Consider the following 19,430-nt stretch of genomic DNA (forward strand, 5'->3'; position numbering starts at 1 on the left):
GTCCATACCATATGCAGTCATTTACTATGACATATATTTTGGCAGTGTATGATAGGATATATATTGCTTGAAATCTCACATCATAAATGATATATAAAATTATCTACTGGTATATATTACTGGCATTAGTTAATTGCAAAGTGCTGGAAGTACAACTCGAACCCTCACAATTACAATTCTCGTGTTACCTCATATCAGGGGCGTGCAACGGGGGACCCGCGGGCCACAACCCGGCCCGCTTAGACATTTGGTGTGGTCCTTGTTAACACTCAAATTTTCCGCATTAGGTATAAAATCCAAATCCGACAATTTATGTTTAAGGAGTGGCTCACATGAGTAAAAATACATATTGTTTTATGCTTTTGTCGCTGCGTTAAATTTTTCGCAGTTTTGCTTTCATTAGGCTACTCATGTAACGCTGAACAATAGCCGCATTCTCTCCTCTTGTCTTTCCCGCGGCGCTCTGGTTGTCGCTGATGTATTTCTTCAATTAAGGGTCGCTACAACTTCCGTTGAAGCTGGTGTTAACAAACTATGCAGAAACTTGAAATTTCAAATGTTCCACTAAAATGTTAAAAAAGTAAAATCTTGCATGGCGAGATTTTTTTAAATCGTTGTGTACAAGGATCTAGCCCGGCTAGATGTCTAAAGTTGGTTATATGGCCCACCGACAAAAATGTTGCACACCTATGCCTCTTATGCATGTGAAATATGCGCAAGTGTCCTAAATTTGGGTGTGGGGGGAGAGGGGTAGCCTATATAAGGCGCTAGATATTTCACTTGTTATTTGTGGTTGTTATCAAACCAACCTCACAACCAAACCAATACATTATAAATGATAAATAATATTTCACTGCTTACGAAAACTACATTAAACTAAAAATCAGACAATGTTAAGATTTGTACCTGTCGCTCTATTTTTTCAATCACTATTCGCCTGGTTATGTTGTATTAAATTCAAGTGATTATAATGTTAGTTAGGTTTCATATTCCGTGAGCGACAAACCTGCGCCACAACGAAAGCACTGAAATATTCATGACATAGATATTATAAAGGATTGCAATTAAACGTAATGAAAATATAAATTATTCATATATCCACCATATATATTATATATATGACATATTCTTTTCTTAGATTGGGTTACTTGAAAATACACAGCTTCGACGAGTTTATATATGTGTATACTAGGATCTATTATTATGTTTCAAAAGTAGTTTAGTGGCTAGTGAAGCAATAGTTGTTGATGTTGATTCAAATGCCTATGAGAAGAATAAACAAACCTTCAAATATTTTATATTTTGAATGGAATTAGTCGTGAACATTTCTGTCTCTCTTCTTCTAGTTCTTCTAGCAGAGAGACGGCCTAGGTCCGCGCTCGACAGTCGACACTATAAGACTACTATGACAGGGAAGACGTTACGGCATCGCAAAAGTTCTAATAAAATTGTCGAGGAACAGGCTGGTGACGAATATGCAGCTGATGCAACATCGTCGCACAATGAAATGGAAAGATATGTTAAACTTGGACATTCTGTGTATCGAATGCAAGGTTCAAAACGAGATCCAATGTGGGTAACTGCACTAGAGGTTCGTTATAATATGACCTTGGCAGTATTGTATTTTGTTGTTACATAATGTGGTATATTACTATATATATATATATATAGATATTGAGCATTGACATGTAAAGTCAGCTAGAATAATAATCTTATAAAGAAAAATGGGTGTTTTAAACATGTCGTATCACATTTGTCCCTCTTGGGTCACGTGTCCCAATTATATAAATCTCACATTATTACGAATACTGTAACGTTGTGTCCAAGCAATATCTCTATCCTAAACCAGAACCGAGCCTGAATCTCGCTGCATATCTTTCTTCAGCCATTTTCGCCACAGTATACATAGACTGTGTATATACTCTACTAACCCATAGCAGTAAAACGCGTGTGGGATAATTGGGACAAGTGTGGACAAGTAGGGAATTTCCGAAACATCGAAGAAAAATCATCACGAGGCCTTGCAAGATTTTCAAAAATCTTTTTTCTGAAAAAACTCAAAGCTTCTGAAGCTAAAGTAAAGTTGATAAAATGTCAAAATTATGTCCACTTTGGAACTCGTGGAAAGCAGACGTGAAATCGGTAAAAATGGTGATACGATTGGCAAAACGCAAATTTTTCATTTACTTATTTTTTATTCATACTTGTGTCTATGTTGTTCATTTAGGTATTCGGAGTCTTACTGGCGTTTTCTCTCATCTACACGTCCTATTATTATTATGACCATCTCCATTTTCATGTATCAAAGGGATATGCTCATTTAGGATACTCTTCAGCCCAACATGTTGTTGGGCAAAGATATTTAGCTGGAAAGGGAACAGACAAAAATGATACATTAGCCATGCAATGGTTCAGGTGTTTATTATTGGTTTTGTGTTGATTTTAGATAAACTGTACCTGTATCATAGAGCCTAAAGCCTAAAAACCCATTGCATTGGTTGTAATTTCGCAACTAATAATAATTTTGCAAGTAGCTCAACATTTGTCCAAAGCAATAAAAATATGTTAATCCCCATATTATAGATCTAGATTCTTAGAGTTTGACTATTCTGCGTTTACATTGCCCATTCTTGTAAAATATACTACAGGCACGGACGAAGTTTTAGAGCCGAGAAAAATCTTTTTAATTCCAAATTCAAGTAAAACATTAAAATTGCTAATAAGTATGCCTTATTATTTCAGGGCTGCTTCAGACCAAGGACACGCAGAAGCGAGTTATAATTTGGCTGTCGGACATATGCATGGATCCCAAACGAATTTGAAAAGAGGGCAAGTTGATAAATTGTTGTTCAATGCGTAGATATATATATTAAACTTTACCAAGTAATAACTTGGTGACTTATAGTTAGAAAGGGGTACTCCCGAAGTATGTGAACCGAGATGGCGGACACTGGAACGTAGTATGTGTACCAGGTTAGGCCATAATTTCATGTACAAATACTACGGGAGTCACTTGGCTAGTCCTCGAACTCGTAATAAAACTAAAATATGGAACATTGGAATAACGTTATTGTCTAACCCTGACCTGGTACACATACCACGTTCCGGTGTCCGCAATCTTGGTTCTCATATTTCGGGAGTACAGAGAGAAGAAAGTTCAAACTGATGTTCTCGTTGTAATGTCTTCTAATTGAATATCCTCCCGAATTATGTGGATTGACCCATAGAAACCTGAGTCAAGGTTGAACAACAGTCAGTGTGCTCGAATTCAAGTCTGTACAGAACTACGTGTTTGTAAAAATATTACAAGACGGAGCTTGTTATCCAAATAAGACAAGATATAATTTACTTTGTATTACATTACACCTATGAGCGTGTACAGGCATCACGTACAAACGTTATATTCTGACCGGGTTTGCTCATGTGAATGCAATCTCCCTTATTCATCAGCAACGATGTTCTTTTCATACAGTGAACCTGAAAAGCTTCTTCGATTTGCAGCTGGTAAAGGAGTCAAAGCAGCCCATCATGCATTAAATTTATGTGCAAGAAGAGGATGCGATTGACCCGATGATCTCCCCACTCGATATCATTTGTACAAATGAACTCAGCGCTGGAAAGCGATAGCTAGTTGTCCATTTTTGACGAAATAAAATAAGTTTTTCAATCAAATAATTTGTGTCGAATGAACCTCCTAGGCTAGGTGATAGCAATAAAAATTCTAGAATTGAAGTTCACCTGTCGAGTTCTATAGCTTCGTCATGGATTGTCGAAAAAGACTTTAAATACGTCATCACGTTTTGAGTTATAATATAAAGTCAGAATTCCTCAAACATTTGAATAGGTCGTCGTAGTCGTATTAATAGTTTGGCCTGGTAGTATCGGGGGAAAATCATCAAGACAGCTACCCTGAACTCGGGAAGACTGGCGAGAAAAAGTACCCCAGCTAGACAAACAAAGGAATCTTAAAGCCTATACGACACCACCGTGGACCGACCCCAAGGGTCGGAGTCTTTTTTCGGTGCTCCCGAAGTATGCGAACCAAGATGGCGGACATCGGAACGTAACATGGGTAACAGGTTAGGGTTAGGCGATAATTTCTTTCCAATTTTCCTTATGTTAGTCCTATTATCAGTTCGAAGACTAGCCAAGAGCCTCCCGTAGTATTTATACCTAAAATTATGGCCTAACCCTAACCTAGTACACATATTACATTCCGATGTCCGCCATCTTGGTTCGCATACTTCGGGAGCCCCCTTTTTTCAGTACTCCTGTAGTATGCGAGCCATAATGGCGCATACTACATGAGTACTCTTTTTTCTACTAGTTGCTTCGGCCTTGGCTAGGTGACGGAACCCAATACCTAATTACACTTTCATTCAACCCGTCAAAAGAAATAAAAACATCAACAAGTTTCATCAAGAATTTGATAATCATTAGTTTGATAACAAATCATGATTTTGAGTGCACACGATAACGATACGATAAAATGAGATAAGAGAGAATAACAAGAAGAAGATGATAAACACGGCAACAGCGGATGATAAATCAACACCGGTACAAATAACATGATATTATCTGTAACGGCAAGCCACAGATAAAATAAAACGATAAATAGATTCGTGCACAAGATAATAATAAAGTAAAGATAATTGATAAAACAATGACTAACAAAATGATAAAATCGATAACAGAAGAAATAGAATTTGAAGAAATCGGAAAATTGCCCTATTATGATGCGACAATCAAAAGAATATGAACGACTATGGGCCTTGAAAAAAAGTTGTCTGCAAAAATTGCAGTGTAACTCGACTTGCCCATGTGGAGTATCCATCTATATATGTTGACAACTTCGACCTATACACGAGCCAACTTAAATAAAATCTCCATTTACCGACCGGGTGCGGTAATAACAAATCTGTATGTGTAATCCGATATTTGCCAAGATATAGTTTATAATTTGTCTTCCAGAAATACAGGAAGCAACGATTGATAAGAAATCGCGAATTTTGTAGCCCAAATCGAACTGTTTTGTAAGTTAAAAAAAAGCGAAGTCTGTTGTCCGAAAATATTGAAGTTTTGTCAGCCGAAACGTTGTAGCGAGAGTGTGCGATTCAGAATATCTTGGGGTTGAAATTCCTGGACAAAACATGGCCGACTCCGCCACGAATCAAAGTGGTTATGATTTACAGTTTGAAAATCAACACATTTCTAGGTAATTGAGAAAATAATGGCGATTCGAATATTGTGAAATCTGGTGATAAAGTAACGTACACATTGTACCGTTATGAGATATTGGACATTAAAAGATAAATAATTAGCTTCCGAGTTATGGTGTAATAAACAGCTCAATGTGAAGGCATTGCAGCGTTAACAATACGATTTACAACCAACATTATATTACAAGCAGTCACGATATATTACGAGATAGATCATTGCCGAATTTGCCTGAAAAGATACCTGAAATTGCTGTTTTGTTGACTAACAGGCCTATCGCTGTTTTTGTTGGTGGGCTATTGGTCCAGAAATCATTCTAATTAACAAATGTTTTGTCTAGTTCTTGGCCTTGAGACACAGAAAAGGCTTTTAGCAAGAAGTGCACGAAAACCTAAGTCAAGCCCAAACTTTTGCTAGGCCGGAAATTAGTGCACTCAATAACCGACGATCAACATAGAATGAGATCATGCATGATTGGTAGTGATGTGATTGGGTTCAATACTATCCGTGTGGGTACTGTTGTAAGGACAGTGGATTGCCTAACACACTCCTAGAAAGCTTTGAGGCACGGAGTACGTAGACCCCATGGATTTTCAACTACCCACTTGTAGGGAAGAGATTGGGGTAATCATGTTGTACCTGGACCCCTCGATTCATCCAGGTGTGAATCGTCCTTTATATCGTTTATAGTTCCGACAGAGTCATTTGCAACGTCGGTGTTTACGTTTTTTGCGTCGTTTGTGATGTTATCAGTCACGGGATCGGTTGCTAAAGGTGGTTGATGACATGCGTCAGGTTCGGAAGACGCCGTTTGACGTTTTAAAGGTGGTTTGCGCGTGTTTTCTTTTGTATTGTTTTGTGTTGACGCACTGTCGTCCGTCGGTCCATCTTGAGGTTGGGAAGACGAGGACTCGACACTTTCGGCAGATGATTGACTTGAAAGTGTCAACGTTAGTGGTGATCCAGGAAGCCTGCTTTGCTCGTTGTTATCACTCTCGTTTACGTCGTTCGACGTCGGTTCCTGATTACCGTTTACTTCCGTTGATTGTATTATATTGACAGAATCTGACATCAACTCCTTGCAAATTTCTTCAAATATACCAATGAGGTTATCAAGTCCAAAGAGATAGCCATCTTCCCTGTAATAGAGGAACATTATTTGTCAGTGATGGCCCTCGTGGACGTTAAATAAAAGACAACAGATTTATTTTACTGGACGAGTCTGCTGTCTAACATGTTGTGAGGTCATGCCAGGACACAGATGTCCTGTTTTTATGGGAGTTTCAACGAGCATAGACTTCCTCGTTTATTTCCGCAATGATGATTAATAAAACAAAATATATTGAAGGTGACGCAACAATTCAAATATACACTTTTATGAAGGGATATTTTCTAGCATGACTTTGCTAGGCCAGTGTTTCCCAAATTAGATAGACTATGCTAAAATTAGCTATCAGTACTCTTAAATGTAGGGTGGTTGAATATTTTGAATCAAAATGACGACAATGAAAAATGTAAACCTTTATGTATGTGCAAACTCAAATCAAAAATTTTACAATGAAGTATAGGAAGAATTTTTCTAGGGCCAAAGGCCAAGGAAAAGATCATCAAGCCTGGCGAATAAGATTGGACTGGCTTTACTGACAATGGTGGTATCCCTGAAACAGACACGGTTCTGACTCAGTGACATTATCTAATCACCATTATTCAGCCACTTCATCATTGTAATCTACAAACAAGGAAGCCGTTAGTCCTAAACGCCAATGGATTTCTTGACTTTGCAAAATAGCTCGATTTACCGCAAAATGTCGTTAAATTTTAATGTATTTTTAATAACATAATTACGAGACGTCGAAATTTTTATTTGGAAGTTAACAACCATTTTACGAGGTTGATGTCTGAATGTTTTGAAATAATGATATTGAAATCGACCATATCGACGTAAAATATCTCAAGGGAGTCAAGTCTTAAAATCAAATGAAATATAACCGAACGCGAAAAAGAAATCATGCAGAAGCCACAAAGAAAAAGCAATTCACATTATGTATCTAAAAGAGGAAATGTCATACACAAACCAGAACAAAATAATCATATTCTCATTCTATAAAATTGGTTTCATTGATAGCGTTCGATAAGTCATGACATTTCAGACATAAATTAGGCAATGACTCAAACGGCAAATTCAATAAAACCTCAATTTCTATCTAATATAATATTTTCGTCTTAGACATTATCTCATTAAAGCATCGTTGTGTTAGGAGTAACAAAAGAATTCTAAAATGGCAGTAACAAGAAAGATTGGATGTTAACACGCTAATCCACATAAAAAAGAAATACGAGTATCAAATCTTTTACAGTATACAATCGATAGCGCAGTTTTCCAGACTTCGCCTGATCACCATATATGGGAGCGATGCTGGAATAAATGCACACGAAAGTCAAAGCGGAGTAGTGCGGGATCTAATCTTTTACAGTAGACGGCAGGTACCGAAGTTTTTGCCTGACCACCAAATAGCATCGAGCGCAGAACCGCCACAAAGTGCGCAATTTTTTTTATCAGTTATGATGACATCATCGCAAACAAAAAAGACGAATCCCATAGAGACAACTGAAATTTTGAGATAAATATAAGTAATAGTCTTGTAGCGTCAACAAAATCTTTAACCCTTGAAAATTCCGGGCCAATTGGTCCAGTAATCTATTGGAAGCGATTTTAATAACAAAGTCCATAGGTACACTTCCTGTCCAACGTTATAACAACAATGTTGTCGCCCCCACTTTCAAAGCAGGACCAAAATGATATACAGGGAGATACCGTTTTTCTTTTCGATTCGCAAAACAATAGGAATAAAAATAGTCAACTATTTGGCGAAGAAGCTCACCTGTTTCCTTCTATCCATTCCTCTCTATGCGTTAATTTCTTATTATCCGGAAGTTGTGAAGTTTTACCGAAATCTATCATCCACGCACTGGCAATTCCGGTTTTGTCGTGAACAAAGAGAAGTGAACTTCCAATTACCTACAGAAAATACAATAGATAAACGGTAATATAAACAGCCAAGAGATGGTTTCATTACCGTGTGATTTTAGACAAAATTGAATCATGAAAATTGAACTTATTGTCAACCGTATAGCATTGTGAAATATGATCCTAAATGAAAAGGGGAGAGTTTCGTAGCCTTGCATATTTAAAGAACGAAATTATTTAGGAGAACAGAGCTATATGTAAAAATTCTCTTAAATTAAACCAATGATTTCGTTTTAATACGGGTTGAAAAATTACAACAGCGACGTGCTTGATCGCATTACAACACGGGAGCGAAATTCATTTTCGCGTAGACAAAATCATGGCAGCGCGACCACATTTTAATTTTAGTTATCTCATTTATGAGTTTATATAACTCACCTCGTGAGACATGAAGAATTCTGATTTTTCGGCTGCGTCCCTGACATCTTTTAACCTTTTTATGTACTTTTCCTAAAAAATAAAACATAATTGAAAATTTTGCATAAAAGTGCGGTTACTCAGATTCTGATATCAATGACATTTTCGAAAGAATTGTAAGAACTTTTGTCAGCTGAAACTGAAGTATCTCAAACGCCAAATCCAAGAAAATCAACATCGGACTAAAAATTTCTAGCACCTAAAAACCGACTCCGGACTGCGGCTACAGAATTCAAATTGAAGGAAATCTTGACTATCCAAAAAAAACGATAATAGCAAAATTTAGAAGCAGTCATCTTGAATATCATTCATTTGACTAAAACTAAGAAAAAATCTGGGTAAGCAAATAGTAAAATAAAACTTACCAACACGTCAATATTGTCGTCGATAAAATATTTAAAAGCGTTTTTAACTTGTTCTTTTGTTTTCGTCAGTTTGTAATCTTTACTCGGATCGTTGTCGGCTTTCTGAAAGATAAAATGATAAATTGATAAGATCGAAATCGTTGGACTTTCAGTGTTTGCCTGTGACATTGTTCAGAGATGAGATTACTTTATTTTGGGTGCGAGTGAGAAAATTCATATAAATACGAATCCATTTCTCAATTCAATACAGTCAATACAGTCTACAGTAAATAGATTGAATTACATTTATATAGGTATTTCTTTTGAATTACCTAAACTCTATTCAAACAAAAATATTGCCAAATCGAACATTCATCTGAATACAAAATTTTCTCGAATGCATTACTCCTATCTGTCCCACTTGCGTCGTCCTAAACTGTCATTAACGCAGTATGTACATTTGTGGTTCAACCCTTGGTTTGTTGGCACGGATAAACCTAAGGGTGTAAGTGTAATGGTGGGATATACCGACATAACCTTACAAAGCAAACTACTTCCTCAGCATGGACGGCTTTTTTTCTAATATTGCCTAGTTCAAGGGAAATTATAGGGCATCCAACACTAACATAATGTCATGATTTTTTTAAAGAAATTTGCTGGCCATGCGAGCTCACTCGGAATTAAGAGATTTATGTCTGAGCTGAGGGAATTTACCCCATACGGGCGACCACTGTGGAGTACCAAAAGACGGTGCTCCCGAAGTATGTGAACCAAGATGGCGGACACCGAAACGTAGTTATGTGTACCGGGTTAGAGTTAGGCCATAATTTCAGGTACAAATAGTCACTTCGCTAGTCCCCGAATTCGTAATAGGACCAAAATAAGGAAAATTGGAATAAAATTATGGCCTACCTCTAACCTGATACACATACTACGTTCCAGTGTCCGCCATATTGGTTCACGTACTTCGGGAGTATCCGAAAGACAGTGAAACTACCGTATGTATAATTAATTATAGGACATAGCGGTGCATTATACGTTAGTAAATCAATGGAGCAACTTTCATAACGTTCAGAAACAAATAGTCACGAAACCATCAACGGTATGAGCATTTTGATATGGGAACACTGACTTTTGGTGATGCTGGAAACTATCCGGAAATTACTATAAACGTGTCCAATCGTTCGGAATAAATTCATAGTTTCTTCATATTATTTTTACACGCCAACTACACGCCTTTTGTCGAATTTTCACCATGTGCTATGTATCATATACGAAGAAGATTATGTGGTACTATGCTGCTGATATTGCAAAACCACTAATTCTCAAAAAAGTGATTAATTTTAGTCTTAGATAAACAGAAAACAACCTAACCTGAACAGAATCCAAAAAAAATTGTTGAGGCTTAATAACAGAATAGCAACGATAATTTATACATGTCAAATATTAGTATATATATGTTTAATCGATGATACTCGCCCAAGACAGAATGATAAAATTTAATTTAATAAAAAAAAACTCAAATAATTTTGCTGCGTGTTTGGCATAATTTCACACGGTGGTTTGAATCGATAGTGCGATTATGTCGTCATAATAGGGTTTAAAATAATAAATACAGCCGGCTGAAGATAGTTTCAGCTTACAAGGCAAATACCACAATATGAGGCATCTTTTGGATTATCTGTTCGATGCGGTCATACCCGCCGGGGAAAAGATTGCAGCTTGCGATTGATTTACCGACAAATAAAATGGCATCAGATTATATAAATTTATAAAACTCAGTACTGTTAGTCCATTTTTTTGTTATTCGATGGGCACTCCCGCAGTATGTGAACCAAGATGGCGGACACCTGAACATGGTATGTGTACCAGATTAGGGCTAGCTAGACCATAATTTTATTCTAATTTCCCTTATTTTAGTTCTATTACGAGTTCCGGGACTAGCCAAGTGACTCCCGTAGTATTTATACCTGAAATTATGGCCTAACCTGGTATACATACTACGTTCCAGTGTCCGCCATCTTGGTTCACATACTACGGGAGTACCATTCGATGAATGAAATGCGAGGAATTTGGCTGCCATATTGCCAGGAGATTTGTTTTTTAGGGCTGGCACACAAGACGTATGCTGCCATCGAAGTGCGAGTTTTTATATAGATACTTGCTTTTTATGTTATCATTTATTTCTGGTCTGAATAAAAATGGTCATATTATGTCAGTAGTGTACGTCTGCACCACGCGCTTAGAAAATAAGATCCATGGCAGTTTTGATGGTCCGCATATTAGTTTTTTTTCCGATAAAACACCTATATCCAAGCCAATCCGGTAGATATGGGTTTCCACAGAGACTGCCCAATCATTTCACAGATACATTAAAAAAAAACTGTTTTTTTCCTATGAAATATGGCGTTTTTGCATTATAAAATTTGAAATCGCGAAATTTTCTTCAAAGATTCCAATTTAGAACGTTTGAAATCGGTAATAATACAGTCTACTACCTTTATTCCTTCAATCCTGAAGCCAAGATTTGATGAAGAACTGACGTGTTCCCTCCATTGCATGTATCGTGGTTTTGTAACAGCTCTTTGTTCGTGTTCTTCTTGTGTTGGTTCTTCTGGTGCAATTTCAGTCATCTTTGCGTACATGTCCTAAAATGAGAATTGATCAAAAACATTTGATATTTATATTTATACTGAATATATGTATAATACTAAAGATAAAGCGGTTTTATCGCTGGTAACGTTTTATTAGCCTATATATCCTAACCTACCGGAACCAATTCGAAACTTGAGCAAGAATCGAAAAAGCGTCTGGGCTAGATTTAGTGCTGAGAGGAAAGGAAAAAGGGTAAATCGCGGTATTATCACTGTCATGACGAACTGCAATATAACCAAAACCGACAGAGAATTAACCCCGTGATTGTCAAGCTTACGTTTTCGCTTACGTTTTCTATAACACTTGAATGCTACTTTTTTGTAATTTTAAAGAAATTTTTCATTCGATTGTTCATGCCAAGCAGGGCCCTAAACAGTCGACAAATCGAAATAATGAAAACTATCTGGGAAAATTGTTGTGTTCGTCGTCGCCTACTCCTACTCAATTTATAAAACATTTAATGATACAACCGCGCACCGTATCCAATCGACCCACCAGTAATTTTTTTTTTTGGTTTTGCTACTTGACTTTGTTTATCTTATGTTAGGTTGTTAGGTTTGGTACTCCGTTCATTTTAGAAAAAGGGAAGCAATAACTTATCCTAATCGAAACTATAATGGACGTTTCCCGACCATTGATCAAGAAAGATTCTCCTTGTACTCTTTCACTACTAATTTTTAGTACTTACTTTGAGAGTGTTTTGGAAAGTGGACAGACCATATTTTTCATTTAATCATTTAACGACGTGGCGCAAATAGCTAATTTTAACCTAGTTTATCGCACAACTGAAAACTGACAAAACGTTTGGATATCTGTCTGAGCGACTGCACAAATTGCCATTGTTACGTTATCGTTGACTTACTGCTGACTTGACTTATTGTCGGAAATAAACAAAGAAATCGATGCAGTAAATAAATCTTCATCGCCAATGCCAAAAAATCGGATTAACGTATTAACAGCTGGACAATCCCCTTTGTCAATTATGTTCCCATGTTCTTTGTAAATCAAAACTTGCTATATCACGCAGCGTAAATTAACGTCTCCGACATTTCACGCAAACTTACGTAAGAATTAACCTTGACCCGGATGTCATCGATGATGCATAAATACTATTTAAGAAAACAAATTAGAATCGATTTTTCACGGAAATAGTGATTTTAAAAGTCTGGAAAAAAAAAACTATTAACAGCTAGTTTCGAAACGATCATGTTGCTAGACATAATACGAATATGATTCATGTTCAAATCCTCGTAATTCGAATGACTAAATTGATTAGTGTTCAGGATAATTTCAAGTTACAAAAAATGAAATATATCTACGGTATATTGTGGTTATTAACGTATTTTATTGATTGAAAACTCAACAAAGAGTAATTTTACAGGTTAATTACAGAGACAATTTGATGCAATTTTGACCAAAATTACCGGGAATATATTGGAAATTTCATGGGTTCGAAAATTCTCATCCATTAGAAACTCTGTTAGTGACGTATATTTAATCGGTATATTTTTATCGAATCAGTCAAGTCGTGAAAATCTATAATCGCTTGATAGCAAATGTCAATGTTTAACTAGCAAAACCGAAATAAATTACATGGAGAAGTCGGCGCTCCAGAAGTTTTGTTCGCCTAATTCACATAAAGTTGTGTAAAGGAACGGAAGCCTATGAACAGGGCCCAGGGGGTATATTCACTTAGGTAACACAGACAGTCCCGAACTCGTAATAGAACTAGAATAAGGAAAATAGGAATAAGATTATGGTCCAACCCTAACCTTGTACACATACTACAGGAGTACCCAGAGAGATCAGCGTACCCGGATATATCACTGAATTTGACTAGTCATCTAACTTTGGTCAAAATGATGAATTAATAGCAATAGCAATGTTAAATTAGAATCGATTATTCCTTTTAACAACAATAAAAAGAAAGTTTAAATTTTGGTACTGGGTGTACAACAGCAATATATACTTCTTCAAGCAAACCGTACATAAAACCATGAATGTCCGATCATCGAAGAACAGTACATTCTTCCTGAAAGACAGTATGCAGCTGAAAATGTTAGCTGTATTGTTCATTGCCAAGCAGATGACTCAAACACAAATTTGGCACAAATCTGTTTAAATTCATATACAAACAATTTTCGGATCACGCACGGCTATGATAATGACGCTTACGCACAGTATGCGTAAGAATCAAGTGACATATAACGTTGTAATCAAACCACACGCAGTAATGTGATAGAGTACATGACCTCAAAAATAGAGGTTTTGATTAATGCATTATTTGGCTACGCAGACGGAAATTCTCAGAAGTACAAAAATAATAACATAGAATCTCAATAGCTAAAACATATCGATTTTCAACACATTTTCAAAATACATATACCGTAATTAAGGATGATCGAGAATGAATCAGAGATAATTCTGATATTTTCATACGGATAAACAATACACGTCTGTTATATTGTTATTTAGCATCCTTATAATACCGCACGGACGTGCCGTGAAACCTTTATTTATAATAATAAGTTAATCGTAAGGTTTGGTATTTGAGGTGACATTTTGTATATATATATATACATTTTAAACACCTATGGTATTTATAGGTTCCGGTGTGTTACTGTAAACGATATAAAATAGAAACCTAGCAGGTTTGGTTGAATTAAATTGAAAAATATGAAAAGGGAGAATTTTTTTCAAAAATTTAATATTTTCATACCATTTAAAATCAGGTGATAAAATGTTAATCATGGAATTGACATTTGAAAATATGTTTGATATTTGCGTTTAGAAGTTTATATAAAGTTCATTGTATGAAAGTCGCTGGAAAGAGAAACGTCTCTTTGTTTATACCAAATTACTGACCTTATTTAACATTTCATCTCCTGGTAATTTACTATTTTTGTTACTACCAGAGAGAGAAGTGAAGAATCAGCCAATCTTTGTAATAAATTCTGGACGGGATATTTTCTTTTAATATTTTCTAACATGGAAGTCTTTAGTATATTTCTAATTCGAACAGGTTTTTCTAGAAAATATGCTGCATGGGAAATGCTTAAAATTTAATTTGGCGGATTGTAATCCAGCTTTTCTGGTATTTTGAACAGTTAGGGAAGTTAAATTAATTTTTACCAATTTCGATTGCACAAAATGGTAATCTTATTGGAGAAGATAATTTGAAGCATGAACGTCCGCGATGCAACGCACCAAGTAGTCGACACTGAATTTTACTTACGTTTTATTACATAGATACCATAATTAACTTATTTCGAATTGTCGCTTTGATCGATTCGTAGTGTAAAAAAAACTAGTGCACGTTGTTAAAAAAGGTTATAAAATGCTAATGAACTGTTCAGAATCGAAGTCTGAGACATACGGTTTGAACAATGTAAAATGAAGTAATCGTGGTCGATTTTGAGCCATAACCTTCTTGCTATTATAATGGGTTTCACTGTAATAACGCAGGGGTGTGCAACATTTTTTTCGGTGGACATATATAATCAACTTCATACAGCCAGCTGAGCAACACAATTAGCGGGATGGGAAGAGAATAGAATGCGGCTATCGCTTATTAGACTTACAGCAATGAATGAACCGGGTGAAGCGGCGGAAGATTCATTCAACGCAGAGACGAGAAAAAAAAAACATTATTTATTTTTATCCATGTGAGCGCCTTTTCAAACAACTGCGGATTAGGATTTTATGATTTATGTGAATAAATCTGAGTATTGACAAGGGCCACACCTATTGACTTGACAGGTTGTGGGCCACGAGCCGCCTGTTGCAAACCCCTGTAATAATAAAACATCCAATACCAGCAAATTTTTGTTTCGACATCATTTTATGCTTTACGTGCACCGATTTAAGGCGGTTAAATGCATATAGCATATTCCACAAAATTAGAACGTTGAATTCATGTGAAAAGAAAGTTATTTTGTTGCTTTCTATTACCGTATTAGCGTTGTTAAAGTATTGGTTCAATTTTAAATAAGAACGAATGCATTTTAAACAAATCGCCTTATATTTAGTAACATGCAGAAGACCATTAATTATGAGTAGAAGTGAATCAAAATTCATAAGAATATGTCTTATGGAGAATTTAATTGGGTAAAATCGTGTCTTAGTAACAGTTTCATGACACAATATATGGTTGATTAATTAGTATCACGTTTAGAGGCACGGTGAGTATCAGGATATCTATCATTGAAAAATTATAATTATAAATTACAAATTTGAGGCAAAGAGAATGATCAATGATGTCAAATTTCACAAATCAAAATTAAGATATCACGCCGCGAAGATGAGCTTCAATCATAAGCTTTGAGACATACTTCATTAAATGCCCGCCTTACATTTATGATTATACTTCTTTAAAAAAGCTTTTGATCTCTGCGTAAAATACATTTTTTCCTATGAATTCATAGAATTTACTCACATGACGTAATCTTGGCTTTATCTTTGCTTTCACGAGCTCGTCTTCAAGATAGGTTCTGAAAAAGTGGAAAATATTTAGGTATTGAAATACTATATTTACCTTTTCTTCAATGACATGCACCACCGAAGATTTCAATATAAAATTTACCCTTCGTTAGATCTTCAATACAAGTCGAAAGCTATATTTGAATAGGGGGCTAGTGCTAGAGTATTTCAACCACATTAGGTCAAAAATGGTTTACCTTAACTTCGTGGCCACCAATCTCACAAGTCACTATTTGGAGCCGAAATTTGCGACCACGATATGCGAATTATAAAGTATGGCCTACTGTACGAATACTGGAGTTAGAGTAAGTCGGAGTGTCTTTTAATAGTCTGCTTCAGTGAATACCATTGTCAGAATGCAATCGTTTTTAGTAATCATAAATTAGTGGATGTCATAACGCACGCGTCTCTCAGATACTGAAAGCACTTGAGGCCAACATGAATATTTCTCAATTTCAGTTTTAGATTCACATTATCAAAATATACTAATTTGTGCATTTTATTCATAAAAAAGCATATTTTTTTAAAAATTTCAAGATTTTGTGTTTTCAAAAATCAATTGAGTTTATTCTGAATCCTTCGTCATAAGATTAATTCCGTAAAAAAAAAATCCTGCCTTCGCCCTAGTCATCTCCGAGTAAAACAAATATTTTATGATGACAAACGCGGGAAGAAGGATAGGATAGTATTGTTCACAGTTCAAATATTTGCTATTTAATGTAAGTTGTGATGACGCAGATGCACCATTACATAAATACCAAAACGTTAAACACAAAATTTCTCAAATATCTGACTCATTTCGAGTTTACCATAAGTCTACAACATTATTAAACCATATGACGGAATACGCACACGTAATGATGAAATTTAAAAACAAATGACTTACAAGAAAAGAGAAACGAATAAATAGAAATTACTATAAATCAAAAAGTTGTGGCAAAATCAAAGGTCTTTGTACTAGGGTTAGGTGACGGATGTTGACGTTTTATTGCAACAAATATTGACAAATCTCATGTGAGAACACGTAGTCGTAGCGTAATGAAAAGTTGACGATAATGTAAAGAACAAAGAAATTTTCTAACTCATGAAGGGTTGTATCTGTACCCAGAGTCGGAGACAGTTTTGGGTGTAAAACTATCTAAACCCCGAGTCAAGCCGAATCACGTGACATCTGAGTCACGAGTTAAGTCGAATCACGTGGTATCCGAGTCACGAGTCAAGTCGAATCACGTGACATCAGAGTCCATCTAATCCACGGAGTCGGTAGTCAGATTTCAGACCCAAGTCGGGTGTAACATTTTCTTAGACTCCAGGGCCCAGGCCATAAAAATTTACAACAAACCGCCTTGTGTTATTTGTGCAAATTCTCTAACATCTCATGCTTTTGTTTTTTTGAAACTAGTATAATACAATGGTAACACTAACATACAGAATCGGCATTGCATCGATTGTGGAAGGACCATTATTGCCGAATCTGAGTAAAATCAACCAATTACATACCGTACTCCCATTTTGCAGTCCATCACACTGGGGCAATCGTATGCGAGTAATAAATCCTGCATTCTCGTGTATTTTTCTCCTTCTTTTTCTACTATTCCATGATACTCAGGTGCAAACGGTCTTAATGCATTATCAGTGGATAATTTATTTAGACAATCGGCTTCTCTTGAGCAAAATTTCTTCAAGATACAGCCCTCTTCTCCGGGTTGAAAATTACCTGCAATTTTAAAAGCAAGGTTAAATAGGAAAGAGACGTGAAGATTACTGAAGTAGACAAACTCAGTTGTCCCGAAAATGTCGCGTTCCACACTTGCACCCGTTGTCCCGCTCGTGTGAATATTTTACTACCACGTATTACATCTGATGCCTAATCCAGAACATAGCATGAATTCCCCTTCATATTCTTACTTTAACCATCTAACTTCGTCCTAACTCATAACAGTGGATCAAGTATAACAAGTGCGCTAAAAGGGACAAGTATGGCACGACTTCTTTAAAACACCTAACAATCACTAGACTGGGATGAACAGAAAATACCAGAAACAAGGATGATCAACACTGCATAATTCACAGCTCAGATTACAGTGTAAAAATAATATTTTCACATATCCAGCATCTAATACATTCAAAAGATAAATCTGCAAAAATGAACTTAAACTTGTAGAAAATGAATTCAGTAACGCATAAAATTCGAGATAACGTTTTTTTAATTGATTATCTAATTTTACAGGGTCATAAGTTTGGTATGGAAATCTCTGAGTTCAAAGAATTTGCAATCAAAGCGAGAAAGAACTTCTAAATAGTTTATAATGTAGGGCAGGGGTCGGCAACCTACGGCCCGCGGAGCACTATAATCTGGCCCGCGACGCTTCACTAAATTATAGTAACAAAACATCCGTTTTGACGAATATATTCTTTAGAATAAATTATATTATAACCTAACAACTTAATATTTCCCAATTACTCGTTTAATGAGCATATAATTTAAATATAATTAGGCAAATGGCAACAAAACGCAGAAAGGTTGATGCTAAGTGCAAAGGTTCAATGGCGTTAAAATATTCAAATGAAATTTTATGAGATGCAATGAGGAAATAAATCTATATTCCATTCGAGAGATGTATCACTGCTTGATTTTTATTATAAAAAGTACCATCCGTTCGGTTTTTCAACTTTCTAAAAAATATGTGCGGCCCGCCAATGACTTGCAACCTTAATTTTGGCCCGCGAGCGACAAAAGGTTGCCGACCTCTGATGTAGGGAGTAGGAAGCAATACCACCAGCTTGTCCGATACCGCAATTGAGTTTATTGTAAAAACCCCATTGTCATGTTAGGCGCTATCACGTCTGTATGTTTTCACCACCAGAAGTAGTTGACCTGACATCCTAGGTTCTTTTTCGAGTTCCAATTATTTTAGTCTTGTTTACCTGCATGGCCGGCAAGTTGTACCCAAGGATATTTCTTTTTGAATGATTGCATAAAAGGTGACCAAATGACCATGCGCCTTATTTTCGTCCACGAACTTTGCTGAAATAACAAAAGAAAGGATGTTTAGTTAATAACACACGTTTACATGTCTACCACGTCGAACAAGACTATGTACAACCAGTACTGATAGGCAAGGGGATACCATTTTTCATAAAGATTCTATTCTACAAAACTGGGTACAAGTTGTAACATAGTGCCAGGCGGCTGAGTTTTGAAAGGATTAAAATCAACACTGCTCGACATGGAATATTACTAATAAACGGGTGTAAAAAGGTTATTAAAGATTCTATTTGCGAACAGT

At 36.0% G+C, this 19,430-nt stretch overlaps 2 protein-coding genes across 2 annotated transcripts in view; one reads left to right on the top strand and one right to left on the bottom strand.

Moving 5' to 3' along the window:
- Positions 1-1,174: 1,174 nt before the first annotated feature.
- Positions 1,175-4,188, top strand: LOC120327102 (uncharacterized). Its single transcript, XM_039393499.2, has 4 exons — positions 1,175-1,591; positions 2,228-2,415; positions 2,743-2,829; positions 3,473-4,188. The coding sequence occupies exons 1-4, from the start codon at positions 1,307-1,309 to the stop codon at positions 3,564-3,566; spliced, it is 654 nt and encodes a 217-aa protein (XP_039249433.2). The 5' UTR covers positions 1,175-1,306; the 3' UTR covers positions 3,567-4,188.
- A 225-nt stretch (positions 4,189-4,413) lies between these two features.
- The window catches only part of LOC120327083 (uncharacterized), a 36,503-nt gene continuing 21,486 nt past the window's right edge, over positions 4,414-19,430 (bottom strand). Inside the window, exons 4-11 of the mRNA XM_039393475.2 lie at positions 19,069-19,168; positions 17,641-17,857; positions 16,097-16,151; positions 11,505-11,654; positions 9,028-9,129; positions 8,624-8,695; positions 8,100-8,236; positions 4,414-6,356 (exon numbers count right to left, since the gene is read on the bottom strand). Of these exons, the coding sequence (XP_039249409.2) occupies positions 5,846-6,356; positions 8,100-8,236; positions 8,624-8,695; positions 9,028-9,129; positions 11,505-11,654; positions 16,097-16,151; positions 17,641-17,857; positions 19,069-19,168 (1,344 nt within the window). The 3' untranslated portion in view covers positions 4,414-5,845. The remainder of the gene's footprint in view (positions 6,357-8,099; positions 8,237-8,623; positions 8,696-9,027; positions 9,130-11,504; positions 11,655-16,096; positions 16,152-17,640; positions 17,858-19,068; positions 19,169-19,430) is intronic.

Source organism: Styela clava, chromosome 4 (assembly GCF_964204865.1).
Source record: "Styela clava chromosome 4, kaStyClav1.hap1.2, whole genome shotgun sequence".
In the NCBI taxonomy this organism is placed as follows: Eukaryota; Metazoa; Chordata; class Ascidiacea; order Stolidobranchia; family Styelidae; genus Styela; species Styela clava.

Bases quoted from the DNA above. Each gene is read 5' to 3' on its own strand.
- LOC120327102 (XM_039393499.2), top strand. From the start codon at position 1,307: ATGGAATTAGTCGTGAACATTTCTGTCTCTCTTCTTCTAGTTCTTCTA. The intron at 1,592-2,227 runs GTTCGTTATAAT...TTGTTCATTTAG, and splicing joins TGTGGGTAACTGCACTAGAG to GTATTCGGAGTCTTACTGGC. The intron at 2,416-2,742 runs GTGTTTATTATT...TTATTATTTCAG, and splicing joins TTAGCCATGCAATGGTTCAG to GGCTGCTTCAGACCAAGGAC.